This window comes from Athene cunicularia, assembly GCF_003259725.1.
Source record: "Athene cunicularia isolate RWA chromosome 7 unlocalized genomic scaffold, athCun1 chr7_part1, whole genome shotgun sequence".
NCBI classification, from domain to species: Eukaryota; Metazoa; Chordata; class Aves; order Strigiformes; family Strigidae; genus Athene; species Athene cunicularia.
In genome coordinates, this window is record NW_020799107.1 from 9,192,374 (window position 1) to 9,208,109 (window position 15,736).

Here is a 15,736-nt window from a genome sequence, read left to right on the forward strand (position 1 = left end):
TTTTTGGTTTTTTTTTTTTTTGGGGGGGGGTGGTGTGGGTGGGTAGGTGTTTGTTTTTTCTTTAAAAATTATCTTCTTTTGGCACGTGATGCTGGAGGGTGCTGGGAGGGAAGCAACTGGGAAAGGCTGAGCAGAGCTGTGGCGGTGCTGGTGCTCAGGGTGAGCTGTGCTCCCCAGTACCCTGAGAGAGCTCCCCGCCGCCGGGGCAGCCCGTGACAGGCCGCTGGCATCCCATATCGCCAAACAACCGTGTCTTAAATCATGTATTTATCTGGAAACCGACGGGCAAGCGGCACAGGTGCGCTGCGGAGGGTACCCGTGAGGGAAGAGCGGTGGCGTTACTGCCTTTGCCTCTGGGGCTTGGTACCCTCCATGATGTGCCTCTGCCAGGGTCTTCTTAAAAAAAAAACAGGCACGTTGCAGGGTGGGCTCCCCCCTGTCCCTCCCCTGTGCCGGTGGCAGGGCGTCCCTACACGATGCCCTCGCTGCGTTTGCTCCTCCACACCACCAGCGCGGTCATCAGCAGGGTGACGAGGACGGGCAGCAGGATGAAGGGGCAGAGGACGCTGTTGGGGGGGTCGTGCAGCGCCCGGCCAGAGGGAGAGCAGTTCCTGAAGTACTGCTTGTGCACGGCCACGAAGAACTCATCCACCAGTCGGTTAGGCCAGTAGCAGTCGAGCTTCTCGGCGATCAGCGCCGTGCAGTTTGTCAGCTCCCCGTAGGTGCTGCAACACAGACACGGGCACTGGGGTGGCACCAGGGACCAGCACCCGGACACAAGCATGCCACCTCCCCCCACCCCAAATAATATAAAATACTATATACTTTCTATTATAGATGTGGGTATTTGAGATTGTATTTGAGCTTGTTACTGACTTTTTCAAGTATTTTTGGAGTCTGTAGGTAGACAGGTATAGCAATATATGGGTGGGGTTTTTTAAGTCCCATCAGGTTTTGCCACTTTGATCACACTTGTAAGTGCTCACCCACAGTCAAAAGCACAAGGAGTTTTCATTTACAGAAACGAAAACAGAAATAACTAGAAGCAAGGGGTTTTTGGTTTCTGTTAACTTTTGCAGGATTTCACAGCCAGACTGGTGCTATTAGAAAATACTGCTCAGACCCACGTGTGCCTCTGGCACCTTTACGCGAAGATCTTCAGGAAACCCATCCTGAGCCAGAGAGCAGCTCACCTGGCTGCCAGCCTTCCGGGCACCCTCCTTTAGTTTGTGCAGGTTCAGCCAAAAGGAGACAGAAATAAGTACATTCAATCTACTTAAAATTCTCCTTTTAATTGCCTAAAAATGGGGGGGGATTTTGCATATGAACCAACAACGTGCTTTTGAAGTTCAGCTCTCTGCAGTACCCTGCTTTACAGATCTGCAGGACCACAACCCAGCCCACCTCTCAAATGGCCAGCAAGTCCATTATTTGAGCTGTTTTTTTAATTTTTTTCAAATATTTCTAAAACAAGCAGCAGCCCTGAGCAAGAGGCACTGCAGGAAGAGGACAGCCCCTGTGCTGCCCCAACCAGCTGTCCTCTGGAAGGAAAGGTATTGCTACGGATTTTGAATCCTACCTGCTTTAAAACTGGCTAGGCCTATAAAAATATGTATCTAGATTTTTTTTTCCCCATCCCGATTACGTCTAATCCTAGAGAAGTAAAGCTAACCAAAACCCCAACTATTCAATTAAAAACCCTCCTGAGGGAAGAAATCTTTTATAAGCAGCTTCACAGCTACTCAACGCAGCGCCTCTGCATCTCATCATCTGGGCTTTCGGGCTGGAGGCGGTTGCCTTGCTGTGCCCATTGGCACACGGCAGCGCCGCAGGGAGCCCCTGCGGAGTCCGGTGATTTGATTAACTGAGCGCCTGGAGCTACTACAAGCAGCTTCTGCTCAGCATCCCAATGTGCAAAATTACCATTTCCCGTTCATCAGAATCCTAAGGAGATCTCAGGAGCTGAAGCAGCTTCAGGAACCAGAGGGAAAGAGTTAACAGCAGTGAGTAAAAGCTATTTTTAAAACTGAAGGGCTGTACAGCAGCTGGCTTAGCCCTTCCCCAGCTCACACCGCACTTTTGTGCTGATAAATAGCTGCTCCTATCATTATACGTGAAGATGTGCAAGTAACCAAAGCAAAATGGTGTCAGCAAATGGAAGGATAAATTGTAATTACACTTTGCACTTAGGCAGCATCTGTATTTCAGAGCTCAGACGGCTCCGTGCGCACCAGCTGGGGAGAGGATGGACCCCAGGAGAGGAGCCGAGCCGCTACAGCCTCGTGAGCAGCTGAGGGGGGCAAGGAGGTGGCTGTAGGGCTGTGGCGGTCTGGCCAGGTGTGGAAGGAGCTCCTTCCATCTTGATAGGAGGTCTGCAGCTGTGGCTTAAGATCGCCTAAGTCTCTGTCCCTTTTATTTTCGTGTCCCCTGTCTTCGTTAAAGCCACTCTGCTCTGGGTGAGATCGCGTCCTTGGCAGGACCGGGGTGGGCACAGCTGCCTGTTGAGGCTATACACCCCCCAAAGCCCAGTGGGAAGCAAGTAGGAGGAGCCTGGAGGGAAAACATCAGCAACAGCTAAAAGTGTAGAGGTGGCAACGAGGGCTGCTGAGCTCTTGGACAAGGGAAAGCAAGTCTGGCTTGCTCTTTGAGAGATCATTTTCTTTGCTTATGACCAGCCAACTAAAAGCAAAGTCAAACTCTGTGGCCAAATACTTTCATTTCTTGTACTTTGTCTCATAAATACCCTTGGCTATCCATAGACATGAGCTGCCGGCCACCGGCCGAGTCAATCCCTGCCAGCCACACGGGTCCTGAGCTGCTGAATCTCACAGTGTTGGGAAAGCACCTCCTGTAAGACTACATCCTTCTGTCCTCACACACAGATCACCAAGACACATGGCACCGAGGACCTTTTCACTGCCTGTGCACCACCAGCTACTGCAGAGGGATACCAAAGGGACTGATCCTTTTGCTGGGGTATGGATAAACCAGACCAGTCAGACCCAGGCTGCTGCTTGCGATGCCTTGTCAGAGGGATCGAGAACAGCAGTGTTGATGCCCGAGGCTGAACACGCTCTTCCCTGTCACAGACGCAGTGAATGTTCATCCCGTTGCATCTCCAAAGCAGCATCTGGTTCTCTTTCTCTCTCTCTTTCCCGCAAGCAGAGACACATTATTATGTTGGCACCACACCAGCATGATCCCACCAGGGAATTCAGCCCATGCTGGTGGTGCAACATCTCGGAGGGGGGGCAGTTATTTTCCTGCCCAGAGCTCTGCTCTCCCTTTGCCACCCACCTCCAACCCCACAGCCCAGCCTTAGAGACCAAGGTCCTCCTGCCACAGTCAGCCTGGCACAGCCAGCTCGAGCTCCCAAAGCTGCAGGAATGGTCACATTATTTCTGGTGTCCAGACAGGTGTAATCCTCAGTTGCAGAGTTAAAAAGCTCTTTGGACAGAAGGTAGAGACAAACTTCTGGCTTTCAGGAAGACCTGAGAAAACCTAAGAGATGTGAATGCTACCGGCTCTGAATCAGACCTGAGGTGGGGGTGTGCAGAGAAATACCCATGCCCTGCATCCTCTCCTCCCTCGCCCCACAAACCAGGGGCTCTCTGCCCTCTAAGAACTGCTGAGCGGGGTCTTACAGCCATTACTAAAAGGGGGAGGGGAGGGCAGAGTGCAGGTAACCCCTGGGCAGATCCCTGGCTGGGCTTCCAACAAGCTCCAGGATGGCTGTCTGGTTTAGGTAAATAAAGAGGTAAGCAAGCCTCCGGGCCATGGAGCTACACCGTGGCACTGCCCCAAGGTTTTGCAGAGCAGCCAGGGGCCAGGGGATCTAAGGATGAGACATCTAAGGATGGTTGTCCCCAGCTTCCCAACCTGCCTGGGAGAAAGAGGTGACGGAAGGAGCAAGGAGCTGGTGGTTTTAATGCTGTTTGCCAGAGGCTATTCGTAAGCCAGTGCAGCCCAAAGCGAAGTGCCATGTGCTACTGGTAACAGCCAAAAGGCAGGCTGCAAAACCTGACTGGCAACGGAGGAGTCAGTTAAGATGATATCTGGAATTAGAGGACGTGACAAAAGCCTTTCCAGCGGGCGCCTCTGCACCATGGCAAGGTATATGAAATCTCTCCTTGCTTATTGAAAGGTCCAGCTATATGTGCATAAAAAATCCTGGTCAGAGCGCTCAGGCTAGTCCTGCTTTTCATAACCGAGGAGAGCCTGGTGACTCCCTGAGGCATTCCCAAGTCATGCTCCCTTTTCCCAGCTGGCTTTAGTCTTCTCTGGGATCTTTCCTGGTGCCAAAAATCACTGGCAGCGAGGGCTCCCTGGGAATGGCAGCTCTCAGGGACTCGCCTGTGCTTTGAGATGGAGGGAAGAAGCAATGCCTGTGGCTGGACAGTGTCCTTAGCTCACCAAGATGCTCAGTGTGTACCCAAACACCACCAGATATAGGGGGACAGGGGAAGAAGAAACAGCCTGCACCCACTCCACTTCTCTTCCATCCCTTCTCTCCCTTGGTTTACCTTGTATACCAGCATCTTAATGTCTTAAAAGACTAGCTTTAAGTACTAAAAAAAAAATGTTAAAAATGGTGATTATTGTGCTGATAGAATATAGCAACTGGAACAGGGCAGGCTTTTTCAAGCCATCCCATCACCACAGGCTGCAGGCAGGGAGACAGGCAGCCTGCCCTGAAAAGTACAGCTTTGCTTAGTTCTAAATATTTATTTCCCTACCTGATGTGAACTGCAACAAAAACTGTTTTCTCATCGCCATGGAAACAGTTTGGCTTTAAAGGATGCTGCAGCAGGAGGCCGAGCAGCGTGGGGACCACTTGGGGAGGAACGCCTGCGGGCAGGACGGGGATGGGGCTGGGCCGCTGGTGGGAAGCAATTGAGGACTGATTTATGGTTTGACGGAATCCGAATGCTTACACCCCTGTAAATCCTAAGCAATGCCTTTGGTTTTTCTACCCCTGCAACTGAGACTGGAATTTGATCTGCCATTTATTCCTCACCAGCGCCTGGGTGCGGATGGTGTTACACTACAGTTACCGGCTGGGGTGCGCAGGATTGCCAGCTTTCCCTTTTGCTGCAAGTATTACTATTTTTCCTGTCATCTACCCCAAATCCCTTGCTTTCAGAAGGAATAAAAAAAAAAAAATACAAGGCTTTCCTTTTGCTTTGTAAATTAAAAGAAAAATTTGATTTCTTCGTCTACAAGGTTGCAGGGCGAGCTTGGAGACATGCTAAAGGGGTATCCAGAAGGGACCTGGCAACCTGAAGATAAGTAAGTAGATAATGAGTTAGTAAGAAAATGGATCAAGCTGTTTTCTGTAAGATAATGGGTAAATAACCTGCAGACCCACAGTCAGTGTATTCACAGCTGTGAGAGCAGCCCTGCAGCGGGGGCAGGAGCAGGACAGGGCACCAGGTGTGCCGAGAGCTGGCAGCAGCATCCCTCATTTCAGGACCTGGCTGCAGCTGTCGGACCGGCACACTCCCACTGGTGAGCTCCTTCCCCGCAGCATGGCCACAGAGAGGGGAAAGCATTCCCCGGAGATTTTTAGGCATGCCACGGGGCGGATATATTTGGGATGAAGACGCTTGGAGTGACACCCGCAGCTGTGGCACCCTCAGCACAGGGAGCATCCCTTCCCGCCCCGTCCTGCTCGTTGCTGCCCAGTGCACCAACGCCACGCAAAAAACATCGTGCAAAGCTGTCCCCTGGCGAGCCAAAACCATGCAGGAAAAATATCTACAAGTCATCAGCTCCTGCTGCTGCATTCATGGATGAGCAGCTGGCAGCCTGACTCCTCAGCAGCCCTAGCTCTGCCCAGCAGTGCTCCACGTCCCCAAAATAGCTGCCCCGAGGGAGACCACAGCTAATCCCCTGGCTCCATCGCCGCCCTGATGAATCTGGACCTGGAATCAAAATAGCCAAGCTGATCTTCGGGATAATTAGTCATGCACAGCTGAGCTCCCTGTCAAAGCAGCTCGGCCACCACCACAAAGCGGAGGAGCCCATGACGCAGCTCCAGCTAAATAATCGTCTGGCTTTTAAATAACAGGGCAGCCACAAGCCCTGGAAAACAAAACACCAGGGCGCTCAGTCTAAATCGCTCTCAGGCCAGGGATCCACAGGACAATGCTATGGAGAGGTTGGAGAAACCAGCTCCAGCGGGTAGGTGAGCAGCTCCAGGCAGCTGACCTGGCAGGCACCAGCACATGCTGCCCAACAGCACCCGAGGCTGTGCCAAATCACTCGTCCTTTGTGGAAGAACAGAGGGAAAGAAACCAGATGACCCAAGGGAAAACACCTCTCAGAAGCAGTCCTCCTCCCTTCCCTGGAGACAGCATTCATGGCTAACCTATGGAACTCATTATTTTATTAAAAACCACCTGTCATCCCATTCATGAATTCCCATTCCTGAAGCATGTAACGGCGCACTCATGCTCCCTTGGTACATGATTTTGCGTATCAAAAAAACATCAACTCTGCCTGAATAAGCACGGCTGAGGTGCTTGTTCACATGGGCCAAGCCCAACCTCAGCAAACACTCCTGGTCCAGAGAGCCCCTCCGTTACATCGAACACAGCGGCACCAGCAATGCAAAAGCTCCGTTAAAACCTCTGAGGGTAAGGTGGGAGGATAATCAGCAGCCTAAAAATAGGACCAATAAACCACAGTTACAAACTCTGCTGAGACAATTAATTTATCCACATATTCCCGTCGTGTCATTCTCAATTGAGCAGTAAATGATGGGCCTAACGGGCACTTCCCCGCTAAATGCTGCATACAAGAAATCACAGCTCCAAACCTGATGCTGCTGACGGTACAGGTCCTGTCAGAAGCAAAACCTTCAAACATTTCTCCTTCTCATTTCAGACAGGTCTCAAGCATCAAGATTCCTTGGTTTGGAGGAAGATATGGAGAGGAAACGGGCTCTAGTCAGGTGTTTTCTTTCCATTTCCTCATCTCACACCTGGTGGAAGTCAAGTCCTTCCCCCTAAAGATGGAGGGGCAACCAGCCAGCCTGTGCCACCTCCTGCCCACTCCTGCTGGGACACCTCTTAACAGTACTTTCTCTCCTAAAAGGGGATGGTGAGTTCCATGCACACCCAGGGAGCAGTGGTGTCGAGCAAGGTGGCCACCCAAACCCCCGTCCTTGCAGAGCAGCTTATTTACAGCAGTAGCTGAACTATTTCTACCTGATTTTCCCAGTGTCCTGAGAGCCCAGCAGGTCCAGAGGAATGTCATCTCTTAAATAACCCCAAGCCTTGTGTTCACACGGAGCAAATGGACTCATGCAATCAAATTAAATGCTGCAAGTTTATCAATGTTTCCTCCAAGTGCCTCAAGGATAACAAGTTTAGTAGAAGCTATTTAGAAGAAAAACAGGACATCGGAGATAAACAATACACTCTTTTAGTACACCTCTGCTTCCTGTGCAGTGGCTTCACTGAAGGTCTGGAGGAGGAGATGGATTGCATCTCATCCAGCTTGCAGATAGCACTGAACCAGGCCTAAAAGCAAAGCCCTGCCCCTGGGACACACAGCCCCTGCATGGGGACAGCCCGCGTTGGGAACAGCTCTGCTGGGATGGCCCCAGGGATGGGAGCTCACCCCCAGCAGACAGAAGACACCAGGGAGGTGGTTATCCCCTTCTCCTGCCACTCTCCACAGCTGGACCACATCTGCATGCTGCCTCCAAAGGTGTTGACAGAGAGGGACAGGTCCTGCGGAGACTCCTAAGACGGCCAGGGGGCTGGAGCAACAGCAGCAGCCCGAAACATTTTTGAGGACCAGATGAGGTTTCTCAGAACCAAAAAACCTCCCACAGTCTTTCCACGCTCTTTTCTTCCCCTCCATTTTGCCACCAATAGAGGGGAAGGAAAACCCAAGCTGTGCTTTCCAAAAGCTAGGTGTATATATATATGTCTGTTTACATACACACGTATATAGAGATCTTAATCTGGTACAGAGGAAAGGGGTATGAACAAAATCTAACAAAACCTCTTAATTTTTGTGCAAAACAGTCATACAGCAACATCTGCTCGCCATTTCCAACTGACCTCAATACCGCCTTGTGTCACAAGGGCTCAGTTTTGTCCGTCTCTCCATTTTCCCGGAGAAAGGCCACAGCACAACACCACTGTACAATGCAGAGAGGCAGCTCAGAGTGGAGAGTGGGTTTTTAACTTCTCTTTTCAGGCTCTCATGCCAACACATGACATCCCTGACTGGTCTTTGCAACTCAATCACAACAATCTCACCAGAATGATTTACACCATGGCGGTACCAAAAAATTCAGCTCTGCTGACTATAAATAGGAGAGAGCTTAATCTAAAGAAAGCACCATTCAGGTGGTTTGCAATTAAAAAAAAAAGCAGCATGTTCCCCAAATGCAACATCCTTACTCTCCCTGATGTTGATGCATTAAGTAGGGTTCCCTTATCACTCTCATTATCCCCCCAAGGATGCTGCCAAGCACTCCACCAGGAAAGCAGACTACATCTCTGCTTTTCCGAAGTCATCAATCACTGCTAATTACCTGACACTGATTACAAACAGGAGGCTTAGCAGAAGACTGCCATGCCATACCATGCCAGCCACTCCCTCTAGTAGCTAAGACAAAAACAACATGCAAGTTTTGGAAGCAGCGAGCGAGCCAGCCTGGTGGGATAGCCTGGGATTTCCTCTGAGAGGGTCTGCAAGCATCTCAGTGGGTTATGGGGTTTTCAAGCTGAATTAGGGCATTTTGGGCTAGTGTGGACAACCTGCTGAGAAAAAAGAAAAATCTCATGGAAAATATGTCCATCAAGCAGTGAGTCACCAGAAGAGGTAATGGAGCTGTGACAAGGATCCCAATCTTACTACCTTATTAACACATTGATACCCAGCATGTAGCAGACACCCATGATCTTCTCCTGTTGAAGCTCCACCACTGGGGCATGTGGTTTCTTCATAGGTACACAACTGTACTGAGCAAAAACACCATCCTGATTTCCAAACACTGCTTAGGCTGGGCTCCTTGAAAGCCCATTTACTCACAGAATGGCTGAGGTTGGAGAGGACCTCTGGAGGTCCACCTCATCTTGTCCAAACACCCCTGCTCAAGCAGGGCCACCTAAAGCTGGTTGCTCATAACCAGATGGTTTTTGAATATCTCCAAGGATGGAGACTCCACAACCTCCCTAGGCAACCTGCTCAGTTGCCCTCATAGTGAAAAAGTGTTTCCTGTTGTTCAGAGGGTCCTGCCTGTGCTTCAGTTTGTGACCATTGCCTCTGGTCCTGTCAGTGGGAGAAAAGCCTGGCTCCATCTTCTTTGCACCCTCCCTGCAGGTATTTCAATACTTTAATAAGATCCCCCTGAGCCTTCTCCAGGCTGAACAGCACCAGCCCTCTCAGCCTTTCTTCACAGCAGACATGCTCCAGTCCTTTCCTCATCTTCATGGTCTTTCACTGGACTCTTTGCAGTAGGCCCACATCTCTCTTGCACTGGGGAGCCCAGAACTGGACCCAGCACTCCAGGGGTGGCCTCACCAGTGCTGAGTAGAGCGGAAGGATCGTTTTCCCCAGCCTGCTGGAAACACTCCTCCTAATAAGCCAGAAACGTGCCATTGTGGGGCTGCACGTTCAACTTGGTGTGCAACAGGACACTCAGGGTCTTTTCTGCTGAGCTGCTTTTCAGCTAGAAGGCCCCCAGCATGTCCTGGTCCCTAGGCTTGTTCCTCCCCAGGTGCAGGACTTGCACATCCCCTTATTGAACTTCGTAAGGTTCCCACTGGCCCATTTCTCCAGCCTGGTGAGATCCCTCTGGATGGCAGCATGACCCTCTGGTGTGTCACCTCCCAGTTGTGGTGTCACCTACAACTTGCTGAGGGTACGTTCTGCCCCATCACATTAATGAAGAGGCTAAGCAGGACCGGACCCAGCACTGACCCTTGGGGTACACCATTAGTTGCTGGCCTCCTGTCACAAACTGTTTATAAACAAGAAACTGTTCATAAAGAGCATGTCTCAACTCGAGTGGGATGCCCTGTGAGGGAGAAGCGGAGCGAGCTCTGCAGAGGTGGGGCTGTTTCTTTTACCCTCCCTCCTGTTTCCCAGAGACAGAACTTGCCTCTCTGCACAGGTACAAACCAGAGAAAATAAGAACCTTCTGGAACAACCTACTGCACATGCATAAGAAAGACTATATAAAGACCCCCACGTGTGTCGTTGTCAATCCACCTACAGACCAAGGTGGCTACTCTGTGACAATGTGGGATCCAAGGGTTGTGATTTCTCCTTTTCCTATCCCCTCCTCTTCCTCTTTCCTCTCTTGTGTCTGTATATATATATATATATATATATATATATTCATGTCTATAAGCTTTGTAGGAGTTGAATTGTGATCGGTTGATCATTGATGGGTTATTAGGAAAAGTCTCATCGCCAAAGTGCCTTTATTCAGATGTTTTCAGTTGATTGTTGACAGATTGTCTCCATTCACTCACTAAAGTGATCAGTTAATAAAGTCACCAGCACAATAGTTCCTCTGAGTCATCGTGGTGATGCAGCCCACCCTGCGGCTCTGCCGAGCAGAGACCGGCTCTTCCACCTGCACAGGGAATTCAAAAGATCCACTCGCGTTGTAACCCACTGCGTGGGATAAGACACCTCCAGCTAGTCTTTGTGCAGTGAACACACCCTCTGGGCCCAGCTGTTGAGCCACTTTTCAACCACCTCACTGTCTACTCATCCAGCCCATGCTTCATCAGCTTGTCTGTGAGGATCTTATGGGAGATGGTGTCAAAAGCCTCACTGAAGTCCAGGTATACAACGTCCACTGCTCTCCCTTCCAAGCCCGCCTCGTGGCCTCTCCACAAGTGACCAGCATGGGGAAGCCCCTTTAGCAGGACCCAGCAGGGATGCAGCCAGGGCAGCATCAGCAGCAAGGCAGAGTGAAATGGTACGTTTGTGTCCCCCTCCATGAGATAAAACCAATCGCTGAACTCCTTACGCCCCAAAATCAAAGCTGGGTGCAGGCGGTCCCAGGACACCAGGAAGGAAGGGGTGAGCAGAGGGACCTCACTTACCCCACGGTCTCCTCCCAGTCACACCAGAGCCGCTGCCCGATGCCCTCCATGCTGAGCTGGAACTGCTTCAGGCAGTGGTGCCGGATCATCCAGCCGTAGTCTGCCTCCTGGCATGCCGTCGCTGTGATGAAGTGATGGGCTGGAAGACAGGCGAGGGGCCAGCAGGGTTAGGCTCTGCTGTGGTGGCTCATGACCCAGTGACAGCCCCTTGCCCCACCACGCTGCCCCCCCCGCAGCTTTTCACACAGAGGGCATCTGCCAAAGCAAAGCTGGAGATCAAAGCAACCAGCTGGAGATCAAAGCAACCCCTCTCCCAAACACCTTCTTCAAAACCTCCTTCTCAAGGTTTTATTTCCCTCTTCACATCCCTCTGACCCTGCAGCATCTTCCTCCGTTACCCTCTCAAGTGCCTGACGCCAGGAAAGTCATAAATAAGTAAGGACCCAGATTTATTCTCTGCTGATCATGACACATGTCTCTGGACTTTAAATTCCCAGTGTTTTGGTTTACAGAAAGAGTAAGGGTGTGGGGGAAGCTGGGAAATAACCCCATGGCTCTCAGCCAGATCCTGGCTGCTGCCAAGCAAAGGACCCTTTAAAAATTATCTGCATGGAGCCACACTTGGAAACAACTATCCATCCCTGATGGAGTGCAGGGATGAGTGCAGTGAAATTCATCCCTGGCTGTACAGCACTGATTTAATTCACCTCCAGGCACGTGTCCCTGCTACATGGTGCCTTCTGCTTTGGGACCAGAGAAGGAAGAGGTGCCGCTTACTGCCCCACAACTTTGTGCACAATGCTGCTAGCAAGTGGAAAGGAAAAAGGACAGTAATGCTACAAGGGAAGAGGGAACACACTCGAAGAAAAAAAACCTTCCGAGGAATGATATACTGAGCCTGGCTATAAATAATACCTTGCCCTTGGTCCCAAAGTGCCAGCTAATGCCTTTGCAGCTCCTGGAGTACATTGCAGGCATCACATACCAGCTCTATTTTTTGCTATGCGTGAATAACTCTGTGCAAAAGAGTGGGGGTTTATTTTTATTTGTATCTTGTTTTTTAAAACAGAATTTAGCTACTTATTTAGTGGTCTGCATGTGAAAGCCATAGAATATTCCCATCAGCTCCCGCCCGGGGAATGCCCTCCTTGAGCAGTCCCTCAGCAGCCCCCAAAATCCTCAGAGCTCTTAGGTACCAGTATCCCATGGCAACATGTGGGAACTGAGGACCCACTGGGAGATGTCGGTGGTGAGGGGCTCCTGGACCCTCGGGCGAGGTTTCCGGATGGCTGTGGGGCTTCCCTCGCTGCCTCACACCATGGCAGCCGCTTCGGTCCAGCTTGAGATTAGACAACATGAGTTACCAAGCCAAGGGAAGGGAGTTAAGGAGTGTTAAGCCCTCACTGTTGCAGGAATGAGTTTAGCATGATCTAAAGCTCTCTCCAACTGATACCAGCCAGCGTTGCACCCTACAGCACCTGCGCAACATGACCTCAGCCAGAGATGAGTCCTGCTCTGAAATGAGAAGGTTTGCGATGTTGAAGCAAAGCACTGCGTGAGGAGGAGGAGGAGGAAGAGAAGGAGGCAAAGACAGAGGAGAACGAAGGAAGGTGCAGTAATTTTACATGAGAGCTGGACTGCAAATCACAGTCCTGGCAGGCTCAAAGGTGATAGACGGCTGGGAGGCTTTTCTCCCCTTCCCATCCCTTCAAATCTGGACAAATCAGGTGAACAACTAACATGACTGAGCGAGCACCAGTATCCAAGGGAGGTTCAGGTGCCACCCCAAGGGCTTACCCCTAGCGAAACTGTGCACTGGACCGCAAAGGACAAGTGCCCTGGGAACATTCCACCCGTCATGCGGCCCGACAAACAGCTTGCAGAGAAAACGCCGTCGGCAAACGCGTCGAGTGCGGAACAGGAAAGAGCTGCCTAAGGGGAGAAAGGAGAGCAGGGGAGGTGAACAGATTAAAAAGCAGCCTGACAAGTGGCTGAGGGAACTGAGGAGCAAAGGAGGAAACGGAGCCAGGCAGAAATGCGTGAGACAGGCAAAGTGCGGAGAGAAATTGAGGAAAACAAAGCCGCTTTAAGAAACTCAAGAGCGATACAGCACAAGAAGAAAGAGAAGCAGAAATTAACGGAGCATGGCGAGGCTGCCCTTCGCCTGGCTTAGCTTCTCCCTGCTCCCAATTAGCACGGATGAGCCTAGAGACAAGTCATCACTTGTACCACAGAAACAACTACCCTTGGAGATGCCCAAACACTTCCTGATGACCACGCAGCTGCTCCTGCAGAACGCACCTAGAGGAAAACACTTTTAACAGGCAGCTCCACCTTGGGTCCAGGGAGAAGAAACACTAAACTGACCATGGGGATGAAGCAAACAAGAACCTCAAACTGGCTGCAATGCCTGCTTGAGTAGCTGCAAGCCACGTATATCTGGTAGTCAGCATGAAAATGAGCCCTACTATTATAAGAAGAAGAAAAAAACAACCCAAACCAAGTGAAAACAAAAACCCAGGGAGCTTTAAGCACTTGTCAATCAAAGCAGCTCAAAAGACACTGCTAGGTTGGACACAGCTGTGGGCTGAGTACAGGTGTGGGCAGCCAGGAGGGAGCCAGCACACAGGCTTCGTGATTCCTGAGCGTGACTCCTACGCTTGCACTTTGTTCCTGCCTCTTGCCTGAGCTCTCAAGGTCCTTTGCAGGCACGTCACCACCTTTCTTCCCCCCCTCCATGGCAGCTCTTTGTAGTGTTCTCCAGGAGCTCTGCCTTCCCCACAAGGACTTGTCTTCTGCAGTGGTGAAGGCTTGGTATCTCCAAGGAGCAATGCAGAGACTGTGGTCCTCGAAGACATCTCTCCCACTGCATCTCCCACACCCACACGTGGGTTCTGTCTGCAAATCCTCTTCCCCAGGGGACTGGGGAAACCAGCCCCATCAGCCAACGACTGAGACAGTTCATGAGGACATTTAATTTTTAACATCATGAAGGGCTCTTTTGTTTTATACATCAGAGGCAAAGAGCATCCAAGAGAAACAAGGCTCAACTGAGCCCATTGTATAAATGCAGTGAGGACAGAGCTGGGCACAGTGAGGTCGAAAAGCTCCTTTGTTTTCATCTGGCTGGGGAGAATTTGCTTTAGCTTTAAATGTGCATTTTAAGGTCAATGTGAGAAGAACACACCACATGGTCCTCACCTAAACCCACAGATATTTCCTTTCTGCTTCCCCATTTCCCCCATATCCACATTTATTGATGCATCAGGCTGGGATGGGCTCAGGATTTGTAACAACAGGGGGAAAAAAGCAGGGAGGGATTTTTCTATCTCCTGGCTCTCATTCCAGAAGGTTTTCCTTCCCCCCTCAGCCCTGCTGATGGAGGCGGCGTAAGTCAGCTGCACTGAGCTGTAAATAACCGAGCTCTGGAGCAGTCACGTCTCCATAGTTAGCAGCATCCATTTGTGAAGGCTATAATCTGCTGAATAAATGAGCTTCAAAACCTGGCTATACCAAGGCTGAGCTGCCTCCAAGCACTCCTGTCTCGTATGTCCCGGGGACTCCCATTCCCGTGGGAAAAATGGCATCGGGAGCTGCAGGAATGCAGGAACATCCCACTAGAGCCATGTGGTACCTCCAAAATCCCACTTGGCCTTTAGGTGCTGCCCAGACATGGAGCAGGGTGTGATCTCCATCTTCCCGTGTCTCCCCAGCTTCTGCATCCAAAATTCATCCTTGCAGCATGCGTGTGCACTGACTTCTGCGTGCGAAGATATCTTCTGCTGGAAGGAGGCACCATCCCACGTGGTGTTTACTTCAGCACTACCACCCGCGGAACTCTTGATGAATGCCCTTCCCTGCTGAGAGGAGCACTGATTGCCTGTTAAAAAATGTAACTTTAAGGATCCTTAATTTGCCTCTTCACAGGGAACATCCAGAGAGCAGTGGTGAGGAAGTGATTGGAGGGAAGGCTTTTTCAGGCATCCCACTTTGACTGCCCTGGGATTGATGTCCTGGAGAGTCCCAGCAAATGTCTACCCGTGTTCAGCTTACTGAGAGTTAGCTGCAAAAAACCCAAGCTGCTCGTGTATTTCATCAGAAAAACAGTGCTGGCCCTGAATTGTTACAAAAATTTCGGAAAAATTACTGGACTTTCTTCCGTTGCACTTCTTAGAGCTGCAGTCTGGGCCAAGAGCTCCAAAAAACAACTGGCTCACAGCTCCAGAAAATAACTTGGTGGACACCACCTCCTCTTTCTCCTCCTGTCACCACTGCAGAGTCTGTACATTTGCCATGGTGATGGTTCACCAGCAGAAAGCCCTGAGCTTTCTCTGCAAGAAAAGTTTTACATTTCACATCACCATCCCCTCTGCATAATTGTTTAGTCTCTGGCCATTTTCTCCTCAATTTTCTGGGACTTTTTGGGCTCGTCATGCAGCAAGCCCCAGGGGGAGATGAAGGCAGGGAGGACTGTGGAGCCTGAGAACACTCAGCACTGCAGGCTGGCATGGCACAGGAGGTCAAAGCAATGCCAGCGCTGATGGACCTGGTTCCCAGGCATCATGACGGAGCCTGTCGGCATTTTTTGCAAGCCTCGCCGTCCCGGCCCTCTGCCATTCGACCTCTGGTATGTGTGCGCTGGGAATATATGG

General features: G+C 50.8%; 1 protein-coding gene across 2 annotated transcripts in view; it reads right to left on the minus strand.

Moving 5' to 3' along the window:
- Positions 1-24: 24 nt before the first annotated feature.
- Positions 25-15,736, minus strand: part of RAMP1 (receptor activity modifying protein 1) — a 29,367-nt gene continuing 13,655 nt past the window's right edge. Inside the window, exons 1-3 of one of the 2 annotated variants that reach the window (XM_026852505.1) lie at positions 11,528-11,559; positions 11,085-11,223; positions 25-725 (exon numbers count right to left, since the gene is read on the minus strand). In XM_026852505.1, coding sequence (XP_026708306.1) covers positions 470-725; positions 11,085-11,223; positions 11,528-11,558 — 426 coding nt within the window. In that variant the 5' untranslated portion in view covers position 11,559 and the 3' untranslated portion in view covers positions 25-469. Of the gene's footprint in view, positions 726-11,084; positions 11,224-11,527; positions 11,560-15,736 lie in introns of those variants that run through there. The other variant, XM_026852506.1, reaches the window with a different exon arrangement.